This window comes from Pristiophorus japonicus, chromosome 9 (genome assembly GCF_044704955.1).
Source record: "Pristiophorus japonicus isolate sPriJap1 chromosome 9, sPriJap1.hap1, whole genome shotgun sequence".
NCBI classification, from domain to species: domain Eukaryota; kingdom Metazoa; phylum Chordata; class Chondrichthyes; family Pristiophoridae; genus Pristiophorus; species Pristiophorus japonicus.
The window spans coordinates 206,221,873-206,240,219 of NC_091985.1; the positions used below are offsets into that span (position 1 = coordinate 206,221,873).

Consider the following 18,347-nt stretch of genomic DNA (forward strand, 5'->3'; position numbering starts at 1 on the left):
CTTTAACCCTTGCACCAAGGAGGCAACAAACCATCCTGGAGTCTCGATTGTGGCCGCAGAAACACCTATCTATTCCCCTACCACTATAGCTCTCCCACTCTTTTTCTTGCCCTCCTGTGCAGCATAGCCACCCATGGTGCCATGAACTTGGCTGCTGCTGCCTTCCCCTGATGAGCCTCCCATCTCCCCCAACAGTACCCAAAACGGTATATCTGTTTTGGAGGGGGATGACCGCAGGGGATCCCTGCACTACCTACCTTCCTTCCACTGCTCTTCCAGCTGGTCACCCATTTCCTATCTGCCTGTGTAACCTTTACCTGCGGTGTGACCAACTCACTCAACATGCTATTCATGACATCCTCAGCATCGCGGATGCTCCAGAGTGAATCCATGCGCAGCTCCAGTGCCGCAATGCGGTCTGTCAGGAGCTGCAGCTGGACATACTTCCTGCACACATCGTAGTCAGGGACACTGGAAGCATCCCCGATTTCCCATACAGCAAAGGAGGAGCATGGCAAAGGTAATCATGTTTGACAAATTTGCTGGAGTTCTTTGAGGATGTAACGAGCAGGGTGGATAAGGGAGAACCAGTGGATGTGGTGTATTTAGATTTCCAGAAGGCATTCGATAAGGTGCCACATAAAAAGTTACTGCACAAGATAAAAGCTCACGGGGTTGGGGGTAATATAATTAGCATGGATAGAGGATTGGCAAACAGTGACTCGTGGTGTTCTGCAGGGATCGGTGCTGGGTCCTCAACTATTTACAATCTATATTAATGACTTGGATGAAGGGACAGAGTGTAATGTAGCCAAGTTTGCTGATGATACAAAGATGGGTGGGAAAGCAAATTGTGAGGAGGGCACAAAAAATCTGCAAAGTGATATAGACAGGCTAAGTGAGTGGGCAAAAATTTGGCAGCTGGAGTATAAAGTAGGAAAATGTGAGGTTATCCACTTTGGCAGAAATAATAGAAAAGCAATTATAATTTAAACTGAGAAAAATTGCAAAGTGCTGCAGTACAGAGACCTGGGAGTCCTTATGCATGAAACACAAAAAGTTAGTATGCAGGTAGAGCAAGTAATCAGGAAGGCAAATGGAATGTTGGCCTTTATTTCAAGAGGGATAGAGTATAAAAGCAGAGAAGTCATGCTACAACTATACAGGGTATTGGTGAGGCCACACCTGGAGCACTCTGTACAGTTTTGGTCTCCGTATTTAAGGAAGGATATACTTGGCATTGAAGGCTGTTCAGAGAAGGTTAACTAGGTCGATTCCAGAGATGAGGGGGCGGACTTATGATGATAGGTTGAGTAGGTTGGGCCTATACACATTGGAGTTCAGAAGAATGAGAGGTGATCTTATTGAAACTTATAAGATAGTGAGGGGCTTGACAAGGTGGATGCAGAGAGGATATTTACATTTATAGAGGAAACTAAAACTAGGGAACATAGTCTGAGAATAAGGGGCTGCCCATTTAAAACTGAGATGTGGAGAAATTTCTTCTCTGAGGGTTGTAAATCTGTGGAATTCTCTGAACCAGAGACCTATGGAGGCTGGGTCATTGAATATATTTAAGGTGGAGATAGACAGATTTTTGAGCAATAAAGGAGTAAAAGGTTATGGGGGGCGGGTAGGGAAGTGGAGCTGAGCCCAAGATCAGATCAGCCATGATCATATTGAATGGTGGAGCAGACTCCAGGGGCCAAATGGCCTACTCCTGCTTATGTTTCTTTTGGAAGATCCCTCACCGCCCTGACATTGCCTTTTTGAGGGATTGTGGCCTGGTATGGCTGTGTTAGAGAAATAGGGGCCACGTGCCAGGGAGAGACCATAGAGAGAAAGGAGAAAAGGTAGAGAGGGACAGATGGGTAGAAAGTGGATGACTGTCAGAGAGAGCTGGCTGATCAGAAAAAGGAACAAAAAACAAAGGAAGAGACACACAGATAGAGAGGGAGAAGGGGGCAGAGGTGTCGAGGAGAGGTGACAGGAGAGATGGAAAACACAGAAACAGAAATAGCCAGATCTTATTCCTTGCACATTTTGGCACTCTATAAATTACAGACTGTTTCTATTGTGGCATCAATGAGGTTCAAAGTACTCGGTTACATCACTTCGAGCTCTCCTTATATAATGGGGGTGGAGATCTGCACTTCACCACAGAATCAGTCACAGACTATTTCATAACCAGGTATAGCTTTTGTTTTCCATTTCTGGCAGATAACCAATGAGAAACCATTTTTAGCAATTGATCCAACACAATGCTGATGTCGATGGCAGAATGGATAATTCGTGATGTCCAGCTGTGTCCTCTGGTCACTGGGCGGACTGACCCTGGGTTTTTACCCATACACGTGCTGTGTCCTCTGGTCACTGGGCGGACTGACCCTGGGTTTGTACCTGTAAATCTGCTGTGTCCTCTGGCCACTGGGCAGACTGACCCCTGGGTTGTATCTGTACACCTGCAGTTTGGCTTTACCTATCCTGTTACTTACTGTCATCATAAGATAATAAATAGGAACAGGAGTAGGCCCTTTGACCCCTTGAGCCTTCAATGAGATCATGGCTGATCTTCTACCTCAACTTCATTTTTCTGCACTATCCCCATATCCCTCGATTCCCTTAATATCCAAAAATATATTGATGTCTGTCTTGAATATACATAACTTCTGAACATCCACAGCCCTCGGAGAGAATATTCCAAAGATTCACCACCTTCTGAGCAAAGAAATTTCTCCTCACCTCAGTCCTAAATTGCTGACCCCTTGTTCTGAGACTAAGACACCTGGTTCTAGACTCCCTAGCCTGGGGAAACATCCTTCCTGCAATTATCCTATCAAACCCTGTAAGAATTTTGCTGGTTTCAATGCAATCACCTCTCATTCTTCTAAACTGTAGAGAATGTAGGCCTAGTCTACTCAATCTCTAATAGGACAATCACTCCCATCCCAGAAACAGTCTGATGAACCTTCATTGCACCCCTTCTATGGTAAGTATATCCGTCTTTAGGTAAAGAGATCAAAACTGTACACAATACTCCAGGTGTGGTCTCACCAGGGCCCTATATAACTGCAGTAAGAAGCCTTTCCTCTTATACTTTAATCATCTTGTAATAAAGGCCAACATACAATTTGCTCTCTTAATTGATTGCTTGTTAATTGATGTTAAATTTGTGATTTTTGTACCCAGGTCCCTCTCCTTTTAAAAAATACTCTGCTTTTCTATTTTTCCTACCAAACTGGATATCTTCATATTTCTCCACTATATTCCATTTGTCATGTTCTTGCCCACTAACTTAGCCTGTCGACATCCCCTTGAAGCCTCTTTGTACCCTCCTCACAAATTGTATTCCCACCTAGCTTTGTATCATTAGCAAATGTAGATATACAGGTTGTACTCTCCAGTCTGGGTCTCTTTCGTCTGGAAACATCCTTGGTCCAGCATCAGTCCCGGCGTGGGTGGTGGTTCTGTCTCTCTCTCGGCTCCGTGGCTGAGCTCTCTCCCTGTCTCGCAGCTTCTCTCCCCTCCCCGCCATTTCTCTCCCCATGCATGCACAGAACATGTCCGGGTCGCTGTCAGCAGCTGACCTCCCGAGTACCGGAAAATGCTCTGATCCGGCACCGGTCAGGTCCCAAGGATGCCGGACCAGAGACGTCCAACTGTATAACATTTGGCCCCCTCATCCAAATCACTGATATATATTGTGAATAGCTGAGGCCCAAGCACCATCCTTGGAGTACCCGACCAGTTACAGCCTGCCAACCTGAAAATGAACCGTTTATTCCTACTCTGTTTTCTGTCCATTAACCAATCCTCAATCCATGCTAGTATATTAACCCCCAATCCCTTGAGTCCTAATTTTGTTCAATAACCTCGTGTGACACCTTATCGAATGCCTTCTGAAAATCTAAATACACCACATCCACTGATTCCTCCTTAAATATTCTGCTAGTTACAACCTCAAAAAAGTCTCAACAGATTTGTCAAACATAATTTCCCTTTCATAAAGCAGTGTTGACTCTGCCCAATCTTATTATTTTTCTCTGAGTGCCTGTTACCACATCCTTATAATAGAATTGAGCATTTTCCCTACTACTGAGGTCAGGCTAACTGCTTTGTAGTTCCCTGTTTTCTTTCTCCCTCCTTTCTTAAATAGTCCAGTTACATTTGCCACCTTCCAAACCACGGGAACCATTGTAGAATCTATGGAATTTTGGAAAGTGATAACCAATGCATCCACTATTTCTATAGCTAACTTTTTCAATACCCTCGGATGTGGGCCATCAGGTCCAAATGATTTATTGGCTTTCAGTCTCATTATTTTCTCCAGTACCATTTTTCTTTACTAATACTAATTTCTTTCAGTTCTTCATTCTCACTGGACCCTGGGTTCTCCAGTAGTGCTGGCAAATTTTTTGTGCTTTCTTCCATTAAGACAGACACAAAGTGTGCATTTAATTTCTCTGCCATTTCCTTGTTCCCCATTATAATTTCTCCTGTCTCAGCCTGTAGGGGACCCACATTTACTTTTGCTAATATTTTCCTTTTCACATACTTATAGAAGCTTTTGCAGTCTGTTATTTTGTCTCTCGATAGTTTACTCTCATATTCTAGTTTCCGTTTCTTTATCAATTTCTTGGTCCTCCTTTGCTGAATTCTAAAATCTTCCCAGGCTTACTGCTCTTTTTGGCAACATTATAAGCATCTTCCTTTCATTTAATACTATATTTAACTTCTCTTGTTGGCCACGGTTGGATAACTATTCCTGTGGGGTTTTTGTACCTTAAATGAATGTATGTTTGTTGTAAATTATAACTTAATTCTTTAAATGCTAGCCATTCCTTTTCTACCATCATACCTTTTGATATAGTTTCCCAATCTACTTAGCCAACTCTCCCCTCATACCTACACAGTTTCCTTTGTTTAACTAAATCACTTTCAAATTTAATGCAAAATGTTATCATGTTATGGCTACTCTTCCCCAAGGGCCACTTTCCTACATTATTAATTAACCCTTTCTTATTGCACACTACTAGATCAAAAATAGCCTGTTCTCTCATTGGTTCCTCAAAATACTGATCTAGAAAACCATCTTGTATACCTTCCATTAATTCGTCCTCCACACTATTACTGCAAATTTGGTTTGCCCAGTCTATATGCAGATTAAAGTCCCCCATAATTATTGTATTACCTTTGTTTCATGCACCTCTAATTTCCTGATTTATACAGTGCCTTACATTACCACTATGGTTTGGGGGCCTATAAACAACTCCCACCAATGTTTTCTGCCCTTGCTGTTTCTAAGCCACACCCAAACTGATCCTATTTCTTGATTTTCCGAGCTAAGACAGTATTCTTTATCCCATCCTTTATTATTAGGGCTACCACTTCTCCTTTTCAATTTTGCTATCTCTTCTAAAAGTTATGTATCCCGGAATATTTAGTTCTCAACCGTGGTCACTTTGCAACCACAGCTCCATAATGGTTATCAGATTAAACCTATTAATTTCTATCTGCGCTATTAATTCATCTATTTTCTTGCGAATACTTCATGCGCTCAGATATAGTGCCTTTAGCTTTGGCTTTTTTCTATTTTTCCTTAGTCAGTAATGCCCTATTACCTTTGTTACTCTCTCTATCCCTTCCTCACCCACTCTGCTTATTTTTACCCAAAACTCTGCTCTAGAGCCTTGACATGTCTCTTGTTGCTTTTTCTCTCTATCTAAACCGTGCTGTACTTTCCTGGATCTCGCCACCCAGCCTTCAATAGTTTAAAGCCCTGTTTACTGCCCTAGTTATTCGATTCGCCAGGACACTGGTTCCTGCCCAGCTCAAGTGGAACCCATGGCAAGGGAACAGCTCCCTCTTTGCCCAGTGCTGGTGCCAGTGCCTGTAAAGAAAAACCCCTGCCTCCCACACCACTCTTTGAGCCATGCATTTACTGTTCTAATCTGCTTATCCCTGTAACAATTGGTGTGGGGCTCAGGTAACAATCCAGAGATTATTACCTTTGAGGTTCAGCTTTTTCATTTGAATCCCAATACCTCCATCTCTTTCAGCAGAACCTCATTCCTAGTACTACCTAGGTCATTGGTTCCTACATGGTCCACAACAACTGGAACCTCCCCTTTCCATTCCATGTTCTGGCTCTGATCTGCCCCAGGGAGGGGGCAGTGTGTGATGTCCCTGTGAGATGCAGTATTTTCAGTGTGTGACCCCGAGCTGCTTCAGGCTGGGGACAGTGTGTGATGTCCCTGTGGGATGCAGTATTTTCAGTGTCTGACCCTGAGCTGCCCCAGGGAGGGGGCACTGAGTGATGTTCCTGTGGGGTGCAGTATTTTCAGTGTCTGACCCTGAGCTGCCCCAGGGAGGGGGCACTGAGTGATGTCCCTGTGGGGTGCAGTATTTTTAGTGCCTGACCCTGAGCTGCCCTTATTCCTCCTGCTCTAGGGGGCAGTCACGCTCCTCTCAGTTGGAGTTAATAGGAGGGACCGCATCATCTACTGGATACCGGCGGTATTTCAAGGCACATCACGTCCGGCTCCCTCCCAGAGAAATCCAAAATCAACCTGCAGATTCAATTCATTTTATTATCAATTGTTAACAACATTTAGCTCCATTTGATGCAGCTTTCAGTATTTGAAGAATCCCTTTAAAGAGTTAAGTATGGATGTAAACACAAATTAGAATTATTTTTATCTGACCCTTTTCCCGTTGATTAATTGGTCAAATATCCAGAATATTAAACTCCAGTCCAGTTAGAGGGGGAAATCACTATCAGCAGAAAGAAACCCCAACTGTCAGAATGGACACGATTCAGTCTGGGTAACAGCAGAATCCAAACCCTGCAGTCACTTGTGAACTCGCTGATGTCTTACCAGGTTGGATGACCGAACGTATCCCTTCCCACACACGGAGCAGGTGAACGGCCTTTCCCCAGTGTGAACTCGCTGGTGTATCAGCAGCTGGGATGACTCAGTGAATCCCTTCCCACACTCAGAGCAGGTGAACGGCTTCTCCCTAGTGTGAACTCGCTGGTGTGTCAGCAGATGGGATGACCGAGCGAATCCCTCCCCACACACGGAGCAGGTGACCGGCCTTTTCCCAGAGTGAACTCGCTGGTGAGTTAGAAGGTTGGATGAACAAGTGAATTCCTCCCCACATTCAGAGCAGGTGAACAGCCTGTTCCCAGTGTGAACTCGCTGGTGAGTTAGAAGGTTGGAATAACAAGTGAATCCCTCCCCACACACGGTGCAAGTGTACGGCCTCTCCCCGGTGTGAATTCGCTGGTGTCCCATCAGGTGGCTTGACTGAGTGAATCGATCCCCACACACGGAGCAGATGAACAGCCTCTTCGCAGTGTGACTGCGCCGATGTTTTTCCAGCTCTGACGGGTAATTAAATCTCTTCCCACAGTCCCCACATTCCCACAGTTTCTCCATGGTGCGGATGTCCATGTGTCTCTGCAGGTTGGATGATCAGTTGAAGCCTCGTCCACACACAACACGTGTACAGTTTCTCCCCGCTGTGAATGGTGTGATGTTTTTTCAGGCTGTGTAACTGGTTAAAACTCTTTCAACAGGCAGTGCACTGGAACACTCTCACTCAGGTGTGTGTGTGTCTCGGTGCTTTTCCACTCACAGTGATGTTTGAAATCTTTTCCCACAGACAGAACAGGCAAACATTTCTCCTTCCACAGTCAAAGGCCGATGACATTCAGGTCCGGAGGAATCGTGTTATTCTGTCAGATCTTGACGTGCTGTTTGGTTTGATTTTCCCATCTGCAAATCCTGCCCTTCTTATACCCTGCAAAAGGAGTTTACAAAAATCATGACTGCAAGTACCAGACACAAACTCAGAACAGACAATTCTAGATTCCATGGAACATTCTTTCCTCTCTCGTTCCTCCAAAGCTGTAAATCCCTGTCCCATACACTGTCTGTCCTCCCTGTCCTGAAATTCAAACACATCGCACGTCTGAAAACAACATGTCCTCCGCTCCCAGTTTTCACCATCTACATTGTCTAGGTTCAGTTCTACACTCACTGGTTCCCCTAACTTCCCCTGAAGGTACGGACTCTGGCTGGGTTTAGTTCTACACTCACTGGTTCCCCTCTCCTCCCTTGAAGGTGCTGACTCTGGCTGGGTTCAGTAGGACCCTGTAGCCACGCCCACACTTTGTTGCTCTGCAAAGATGGCCATCCATGCACTCTACGCCTCGATGAATCGTGATGGTGACGCACAAACCTGCAGCTTTCCTTTTGTTAATAATAATTTTTATTTATTTAGCAGCTTTAATATAGTACAATGTCCCAAGGCGCTTCACAACAGTGTCACAAGACCAGTTCGCCTAACATCTGTTGCAGGACATTTGGAAAAGCATAATTCAGTCAAGCAGAGTCAGCATGGTTTTGCTCCTGCTACGGCTCCAGTTTCCGGATACACTCTTATGTTTATAGATTCTGTCCCTTCCCGTCACGCTTTGGTTCTCGTTTCCCTCAATGCTAGCCTGCTCTATTGCCTTCACCTTGTCCTTTAAGCTTTTAGATTTCTGCTCACCTGAACCCTGCCCCCGCCGTGCCCTGCCCCCACCCCCTCCCCCCGACTGATTAGTTAAAGCTCTCTCTGCAGCCTCAGTTATTCGGTTCGCCAGGACCCTAGCCCCAGTACATTCCAAGTGGAGTCCGTCCCGAATATAATATGGGAAAATGTGAGGTTGTCAACTTTGGCAGAAAAAATAAAAAAGCAAATTATTATTTAAATGGAGAAAAATTGCAAAGTGCTGCAGTGCAGAGGGACCTGGGGGTACTTGTGCATGAAACACAAAAAGTTAGTACGCAGGTACAGCAAGTAATCAGGAAGGCAAATGGAATGTTGACCTTTATTGCAAGGGGTTGAAGTATAAAAGCAGAGAAGTCCTGCTACAACTGTACAGGGTATTGGTGAGGTCACACCTAGAGTATTGCATACAGTTTTAACCTCTGTATTTAAGGAAGGATATACTTGCATTGGAGGCAGTTCAGAGAAGGTTCACTAGGTTGATTCCGGAGATGAGGGGGTTGATTATGAAGATAGGTTGAGTAGGTTGGGCCTATACTCATTGGAATTCAGAAGAATGAGAGGCGGTCTTATTGAAACATAAAAGATAATGAGGGGGCTCGACAAGGTAGATGCAATGAGGATATTTCCACTCATAGGGGGAAACTAGAACTAGGGGATGTAGTTTCAGAATAAGGGGTCACCCATTTAAAACTGAGATGAGAGAAATTTATTCTCTCAGGTGGTTGTAAATCTGTGGAATTCTCTGTCCCAGAGAGCTGTGGTGGCTGGGCCATTAAATATACTTAAGGTGAAAATAGACAGACTTTTGAGCGTTAAGGGAATAAAGGATTATGGGGAGTGGACAGGGAAGTGGAGGTGAGTCCATGATCGGACCAGCCACGTTCTTACTAAATGGCAGAGCAGGCTCGAGGGGCCAAATGGCGTGCTCCTATTTCTTATGTTCTCATTACACAGTACCAGATCTAAGATAGCCTGCTCCCTGGTTGGTTCCGCAAAGTACTGTTCAAGGAAATTATCCCGGATACACACTATGAATTCTTCCTCAAGGCTACCTTGGCCAATTTGATTTGTTCAAACAATATGAAGATTAAAATTGCCCATGATTATTCCTGTTCCTTTTTTACAAGCCTCCATTATTTCTTAATTTATACTCCATCCAATAGTGTAGCTACTGTTAGGGGGCCTATAGACTACGCCCACCAGTGAGTGTAGTATTTATTCTGTATCTGTTAGTCTCTGGTTAGCAAGTGTGGCTTTTCCTTTATACCTGTAAGTTTATGGTCTGGAAGAGAGGTTTTCACTCTGTACCTGTCAATTACTGGTAAGTGAGTGTGGGTTTCATTCTGTATCTTTCATTCTCTGGTATATGAGTGTGAATTTTACTCTGTATGTAACAGTTTTTGGTGTGTGTGTGTGGATTTCACTCTACTCGTCAGTCTCTGGTATGTTAGTTTGCGATTCCTCTATTCCAGTCAGTTTCTGTTATGTGAATGCGAGCTGTATTCTGTACCCATCGGTTTCTGAAATGTGAGTGTGCATTTTACTCTGTTCATGTCTGTTTCTATTCTGTGATTGTGGGTTTTCCTCCGGCACTTTCAATTTTTGGTATTTGAGTGTTGATTTTCTTTGTGAGTGCGGTTTTACTCTTTATTTGTCAGTGTTTGATATGTGAGTGTGGGTTGTGATCTGTATCCGTCAGTTACTGGTGTGTGTGTGTGTGGCTTTCACTCTCTATCTTTTAGTCTCTGGTATGTGTGGATTGTATCTGTAAATTTCAATCTCTGGTAGGCGAGTGTGGGTTTTACACTCGGTCAGTTTCAGGTAATGTGGGCTTTTGTCTGTATCTGTCTGTTTCTGGTATTTGAGTGGGGCTTCATTCTGCAACTTTCAGTTTCTCTGATGTGAATGTGGGTTTTAGCGCTGTACCTGTCAGTTTCAGGAATGGGAGTGTGGGGTTTTTCACTGTACCTGTCAGCTTGTGTTACATGAGTAAGTGTTCAATCAGTGCAATAACTCCCAGTTTCTGGTAAGGGAGTGCATATTTAAGTCTGTATCTATCACTCTCGAGGATGTGTGTGTGAGTTTTATTCTTTATCTGTCAGTCTCTGAGATTTGAGTGTGGTTTTTCTCTGTATCTGTCAGTTTCTGGTATATGTATTTGGGTATTATCTGTATGTATCAATCTCGGTAACATGATTGTGTATTTTTGTCTATCTTTTACTCTCTGGGATGTGAGTGCAGGTTTTATTCTTGATCTGTCACTCACTTTTTTGTGTGTGTGGATTTTACTCTACAGTGGTCATTCTCTGGGATGAGAGTGTGATCTTCATTCTATCTATTAGTCTTTGGTGTGAGTATGGGGTTTACTCTGTATCCATCAGTCTATGGTATCTGAGTGTGGGTATTATTCTGTGAATGTCAGTCTATGGTATGTGTATGTGGGTTTTCCTCCTGTCAGTTTCTGTTATGCAAACGTGTGTTTTATTCAAGTGTGTGAATGTGGATTTCACTCTGTACCTGTCAGTCTCTTGTGTGTGAGTGTGGCACTTTTTAGCTGTACCTGTCTGTTTCTGTTATGAGTGGGGTTATGTTCTATATGTCACAGTTTCTGTTATGACATTCTACTTGTCTGTCACTGGTATGTTAATGTGTGTATGTTTTCTGTACCCGTCAGTTGCTATTATATGAATGTTGATTTCATTCTGTGCCTTTAAGTGTCTGGTACAGCTGTGGTATTGTGGTTTTGACATTGAATCAGTCAGTCACTTTCAGGTGAGTGTTGATTTTGCTCTGTCACTCTCTGATATGTGTTTTATTCTGTATCTGTCCGTCTCTGAGAAGTGAGTGTGGGTTTCATTCTGTATCTATCGGTTTCTGATATTTGAGTAAGGGTTTTAATCAGTACCTGTAAGATTCTGTTACAGGAGTGTGGTTTTTAGTCTGTATTTGTCAGTCTCTGGAATGTGAGTGTGGGTATTACTCTGTATCTATCAGTCTCTGGAATGTGAGTGTGGGTATTACTCTATCAGTCTCTGGAATGCAAAAGTGTTTTTTTTCTGTACCTGTCAGTTTCTGGTGCGTGACTGTGGAGTTCACTCTCTAACTATCTGTCTCTGGTATGTGAGTGTGAGTATTTGTCTGTAGCTGTAAGTGCCTGGTACGGGAGTGTGGGTTTCACTGTCAGTCAGTCAGTCAATCTCAGGTACTGGAAATGATTGAATGACAGATTGTGATTTTTTTTCAATGTGTCTGAGTGTATGAATCATTGTTTCTCTCTGTCTCTGGTACTGTTTGAGAGTGAGGGATTGATTATGTATCTGTTAGACTGGTGATGTGTGAGAGTGAGGGATTGATTATGTATCTGTTAGACTGGTGATGTGTGAGAGTGTGGGACTGATTATGTATCTGTTAGACTGGTGATGTGTGAGAGTGTGGGATTGATTATGTATCTGTTAGACTGGTGGTGTGTGAGAGTGTGGGACTGATTATGTATCTGTTAGACTGGTGATGTGTGACTGTGGGATTGATTATGTATCTGTTAGACTGGTGGTGTGAGAGTGTGGGATTGATTATGTAATTGACAGTCTCTTGTACTGAGCTATTCTTGCTCTGTGTGAGTGTTGGATTTGGTTCCGTCTCACCTGCTGTAGGCGGATGATAGTTTGCGATTATCGATGACTGTCTCAGGAGGAGGTTTGATTCAGTCCATTACCTCAGTTTCTCTGCTCTTGTATGTTAGCTGTTGGGTTTGAGAGTCATTGTACAGACACGAGTGTGAATTGACACTGTCAGTGTCTATCTGTTCGTGTGTGTGAGTAAGGGAGTGAAATTGGATCTGCCTTTCAATGAGATATGATTGGACTTTGAAACAACACATTATTGTACTGCTCCAAGTGACTGTGGGATTCATAATATAATTCTGGAAATTTGGATCACTGTGGGACTGACAGCTTCTGCTACCTATGACAATATGATTGAGGTCAGTTCTGTGTCTCTGCGCTCTGAGTGATAATGTACTTACTGTGTGTGAGAAGGAGCTGCCTGCACTGTTCCTTGTGTTCCGGGTTGAGGAAAGATCAAATTTATTCTGGCTTGGTGAAGTATTTTGCTCTGAGAATAATAATAGGAAAACACTATTAGTTATGATATGGACAGTTATAAAAATAAAGTTATAATTCATGTGTTTGTGTTTAATAAAGTAAAGTATCTGGAGAGAGGAATCTGCGATACAAATAGTGTCCTTGTCTGATCTCACTGCAGTACAGCGACACTCAGATTCACCACACCAGGTGTATAGGACTGTTCTATAGTAAGTTATCAGCATCCAGACACAACCCAAACCCAGCACTGGTCCATGAATGGGATCACCCGATTGGCACAGTTCAGGTTGATATCTCCTGCTTCCATGGGACTACATGTAAAATTCTGAATTTCTTCCTGGAATATAACCACAGGTACCTGGGCTATACAACAATTGTTCTCAGTCTATTGAAACAGAGTTAACAGCCTGTATCATTAACAGAATGTCACAGTTACCAAATGCTGATGTATCTGAGGGGGCGACAATGTATCGCTCGATCACCAGCAACATGGTTCTGAAGAATTCAACGCACCGAAACAAAATAACCCATTTTTGAAATGTCTCCTATCACATTCCTCTTCTGGTGCCTGCAATAGATGCACTTTGTGACACTCCTCACATCCTCACTCTCAGGCTGTGTTTCCACTGTTCAATGTCCAAGAACAACAGACATTGTGAGATTGGAACTGAATCAGGAACATTCACTACTGATTTGGGGAAAGAAAGCAGCACTGATTTGAAAGAGCGAGGTGATTTACTTTCTCTGTTACCTTACACCGTACACACACAGCCCGAGAATGGGCTCCCCCTTCCCCCACTCACTCCATGTTCCAGAACTAGTTCCTACTCCACTCTGCCTCTTACAGACAGCCCCCGACGGCCGCTGAACTTACCCCGACTCAAAGCCCGTCTGCGGACACAGCCCCAATGTGATGAGCTGCTGTAAGGAGGCTGCTGTTTGCTCCCTTGCTCGGGCCCGGGATATCTCCGCTCCCTGATGTGTTCAACGATCATCAGCCCAGCACAGAGGAAACAGCAGCCACCGACAGAGCTGGAGGAGGGGAGCTCGCATGGGCCCTTCCTGTCAGTTTAAACACTGTGTGTGGAGGGGAGGAGCAGCATGCATTTAGTGCATGCTCAGACCATCTTTTTGTCACAAATTAAATTAGCAAAAATGGGATTGTTTCACAAGTTGCTTTTATCACGAATTAAATGGGCCACATTGAAAAAACGATTGTGTGAGCCTGATACTGGAGAAAGGGTGCCTAAACTGTTCTACTCGTTCCATCAGTCTCTGGTTTGTGTGTGTGTGTGTTTCCCTGTCAGTTTCCAATTGGCGAGTATGGGTTTTACTTGCATATTATTGCTCAGATACGTGGGTGTGGGTTTCATACAGTACCTGTCAGTTTCTGCTTTGTGAATGTGGGATTTATTCTGTACCTGTCAAGTTTTGATGTGAGTGTAGGTTTTATTCTGTATCTGTCAGTTTCTGGTATCTAAGCGAATCTTTATCTGTACCTGTCAGTTTCTGTTATGTGAGTGTGTACTTTAACCTATATCATCAGCTTCTGGTATGTGAGTGGATATTGACCAGTATGTCAGTTTTTCGGATTGGAGTATGGATTTTATTCAGTACCTGTCAGATTCCGGTATGAGAGTATGAGGTTGAATCGGTACCTGTCAATTTTTGATATGTGACTGTAATTTTAATCTGTACCAGTCACTTTCTGGTATCTCAGTGTGGATTAATTCTGTACCTGTCAGTTTCTGGAATCTGGGTGTTGATTGTATTCTGTACCTGTCAGTTTCTGCTTTGTGAATGTGGGTTTTATTCTGTACTTGTCAGTTTCTGCTGTGTGAGTGTAGGAATTAATATGTACCTGTCAGTTTCTGGGATGTGATTGTGTTTTTTTTTCTGTACCGTCAGTTTGTGGTAGATGTGTGGGGTGTCAGTTTCTGATATCTGAGTGTGGATTTTTAACCTTTATATGTCAGTTTGTGCAATGTGAATGTGGGATTCATTCTGCATCTCTCATTCTGGGGTAAGCGAGTGTGTGTTTCCTCTGTACCTGTTAGTTTCTGGTATGAGAGAGTGGGTTTTATTCTATATTTGTGAAATTTACAGATCAGAGATGACTCCAACAGAAAATAGTTTTGCACATTATATTGGACGAATGCGATTCAGAAATATTTGAGTAGAGACGAGCTATTAGTACATTATATAAACCATATCTGTCAGTGGTACAGTGAGTGTGGGATTCATACTGTATCTGACAGTCAGTGGTACAGTGAGTGAGTGTGGGATTCACTCTGTATCTGTCATAAATGCAAGTGTTTGTTGTTGCTGTAGAAATTAAGATTTTCAGTTACTTACGTGGTTAACATTTACACAGAAGAAAATGTCAGAAGCAGCCTCGTGGATAACTGTCGGGAAAGTGCTGTTACTGGTGAGATCACGATTTGCTTGATGCAAACTTGGCTAATAACCCTAGAGGTGATGGAAAAGAAAGCAACATTTTGGGACGTTTGAGCGAGATGATAAAACATAATCAGCGCAAGGAGCGATGATCAGAGAGCTGGCAGGCAAGAAGCATTGAGCTCCTGTTTACTGCCCGATGCTATTTCAAAAACAATGGGGAAGAACAGTCCCTGGATCTGGGAACTTGAGGAGGCCTTTCAGCACATGGAACCTGTTAGAGGAACAGAACTCCCTCCCTAACAGCACTGTGGGAGTACCATCATCACACGGACTGCAGCCGTTGATGAAGGTGGTTCACCACCATCTTCTCCAGGGCAATTAGGGATGGGCAATAAATGCTGGCCTTGCCAGCAACACCGACATCCAGTGAACAAATTTAAAAAAGGCAAATCATTCCTTCGAGCCTGTTACATACAGAACAGGAGGAAGCCATTCAGTTCCTCGAGTCTGTTACATTTGGAACAGGGGGAGGCCATTTAGTCCCTCGAGCGTGTTACACTGGAACTGGAGGAGGTCCATTCAGTCCCTGGATCCTATTACATAGGAACAGTCGGCCATTCTGCCCCTCGACTCTGTTACATTAGGAACTGGAGTGGGCCATTCAGCCCTGGAGTCTGCTTTACAGGAATAAATGGACACCATTCAGCCCCTTAAACCTGTTACAAATGAATAGGATGCCCTTCAGACCCTTGTATTTGTTGCATAGAAACAGGAGGTGAGCATTCAGCACCTCAGCCTTGCGAAAAGGAATTAGTGGTGGCAATGCATCGACTGGATACTGTTACACATGAATAGAGGAGGCCATTCATCATCTGGAGCCTTTTACTTTCGAACAGGAGGAGGCCATTCAGCCACCTCGAGTCTTTCACATCGGAACAGGAGTAGGCCATTCAGACCCTCAAGCATGTTATGTTGGAACTGGAGGAGGCTATTCACCCCCCCGAGAATGTTATAGGAACTGGAGAGGGCCATTCTGCTCCTTGAGCCTGTTACATTAGGAACTGGAGAGGGCCATTCAGCCATTGGAGTTGGAAAGCAATCGGAGGAAGCAATTCTGCCCCTCAGGTCTGTTACATTAGGAATAGGACAAGGGCATTCATCCCCTTGGGACTGTTTCATGGGAACAGGAGAAGGGCATTCAGCCCTTCGAGCTTGTTACATTGGAACTGGAGGAGGCCATTCAGCCCCTGGAGTCTGTGACACAGGAATAGAAGTGGCTATTCAGACCCTGGAACCTGTTACATAAGAACTAAAGGAGGCTATTCTATTCCATTCCATTCTAGCCTGATACATAGGTACAGGGGAAGGTCATTCTGCCCCGAGAGCTTGTTACATATGAATAGGAGCAAGCCTTTAAGAACTTCGTGTTTATTACATTAAGAACACGAGAAGGTTACTCAGTATCTCCAGTCTGTTACACTAACAACAGAAGGTGGCCATCAGCCCCCTCAGGCCTGTTACACAGGAATAGGAGGAAGCCATTCAGCACCACAAACATATTTATTTCGGATAACCTGTCTGTGTATCCGCACACTGATTGGTACCGTACCTACTGTGTGAGAAGGAGCTGGTTGCACTGTTCCTTATGTCTCAGGTGGTGGAAACCTCACATTTGTTCCGGTTCCTTCAATTCCTTGCCTGTAGGAAGAAAAGGAATATCTGATCATTCAAGAATAGGAGAGGTAGAAAAGACTAAAGTGATGAATGTAATCGTTCAATTAATATTCATTATTAACATTCACAAAGGGAAGCCAGCGATACAAACAGTGTCAGTGTCTGACTCCACTGCAGTACTGCAGCACTCAGCTTCCGCACACCAAGTGTGTTGGGCAGATTTACAGCAATTTACTGACATCCAGACACAACCCAACCCCTGCCGCGCTTCAGGAATGGGACGACCCAATGGAGCACGGACTTTTACACAGCTCAGATTGCTACTCCCCTCTCCCAGGGCACTAACCGTTCAACCAAAAACAAAGAGCCGCTGTTTAAAACGTGTCCTTCACATTTCTCACCCAGTGCCTGCAACAGATGCTCCTTGTATAAATCCTCAGTGTCCGGCTCTGCTTCCACTGCCCAATGATCATCACAGGCGGTCCCTCGGAATCGAGGAAGACTTGCTTCCACTCCTGAAGTGAGTTCTTTGGTTGCTGAACAGTCCAATACGAGAGCCAGAGTCCCTGTCACAGATGGGGCAGATAGTCATTGAGGGAAGTGGAGTTTGGGGGGGGGGGGGGGTGGGGGGAACTCGTTGCCGCACGCTCTTTCCGCTGCCTGCGCTTGATTTCTGAATGCTCTCGGCGATGAGACTCGTGGTGCTCAGCGCCCTCCCGGATGCACTTCCACCACTTAGGGCAGTCTTGGGCCAGGGCCTCCCAAGTGTCAGTGGGGATGTCGCACTTTAACAGGGAGGCTTTGAGGGTGTCCTTGTAATGTCTCCGCTGCCCACCTTTGGTTCGATTGCCGTGAAGGAGTTCCGAGTAGAGCACTTGCTTTGGGAGTCTCGAACAACAAACATGGTGAGACTGGAACTAAAGCAGGAACGTTCACTACTGGTTTGGAGGGAGAAAAATGCAATGATTGTCAACAGCAGATCCTTCCCATTCTGTCTCCCTTTTCCGGGACACACGCTGTCCACACACAGCCCGAGAATGGCCTCTCCCTCCTCCACTCACTCCACGCACTGAGACCAATTCTTGCTCCACTCTGCCTGTTACACACAGACCCCGACTCCCCCTGAACTTCCCCCGGACTCAGTGCCGATCTCGGAGCCCATCTGCGGACACGCTCCCAAAGGGAACATTAAGACGGATTGCAAAAGTTTCTATAGATATGTAAAGAGAAAAAGGTTAGTAAAGACAAACGTAGGTCCCCTGCAGTCAGAATCAGGGGAAGTCATAACGGGGAACAAAGAAATGGCGGACCAATTGAACAAGTACTTTGGTTCGGTATTCACGAAGGAGGACACGAACAACCTTCCGGTTATAAAAGGGGTCGGGGGGTCTAGTAAGGAGGAGGAACTGAGGGAAATCCTTATTAGCCGGGAAATTGTGTTGGGGAAATTGATGGGATTGAAGGCCGATAAATCCCCAGGGCCTGATGGACTGCATCCCAGAGTACTTAAGAGGTGGCCTTGGAAATAGTGGATGCGTTGACAGTCATTTTCCAACATTCCATTGACTCTGGATCAGTTCCTATGGAGTGGAGGGTAGCCAATGTAACCCC

The 18,347-nt window shown here is 44.4% G+C and overlaps 1 protein-coding gene across 9 annotated transcripts in view; it reads right to left on the reverse strand.

The window, feature by feature from the left end:
• LOC139273518 (zinc finger protein 664-like) overlaps window positions 1-18,347 on the reverse strand; it is a 221,311-nt gene that overhangs the window by 196,774 nt on the left and 6,190 nt on the right. For 2 of the 9 annotated variants that reach the window (XM_070890446.1, XM_070890447.1), the window contains exons 2-6: window positions 17,138-17,302; window positions 16,672-16,760; window positions 15,018-15,131; window positions 12,584-12,672; window positions 6,573-7,806 (exon numbers count right to left, since the gene is read on the reverse strand). In XM_070890446.1, the coding sequence (XP_070746547.1) occupies window positions 6,852-7,457 (606 nt within the window). In that variant the 5' untranslated portion in view covers window positions 7,458-7,806; window positions 12,584-12,672; window positions 15,018-15,131; window positions 16,672-16,760; window positions 17,138-17,302 and the 3' untranslated portion in view covers window positions 6,573-6,851. Of the gene's footprint in view, window positions 1-6,572; window positions 7,807-12,583; window positions 12,673-15,017; window positions 15,132-16,671; window positions 16,761-17,137; window positions 17,947-18,347 lie in introns of those variants that run through there. The other 7 variants (XM_070890444.1, XM_070890445.1, XM_070890442.1 and 4 more) reach the window with 5 other exon arrangements.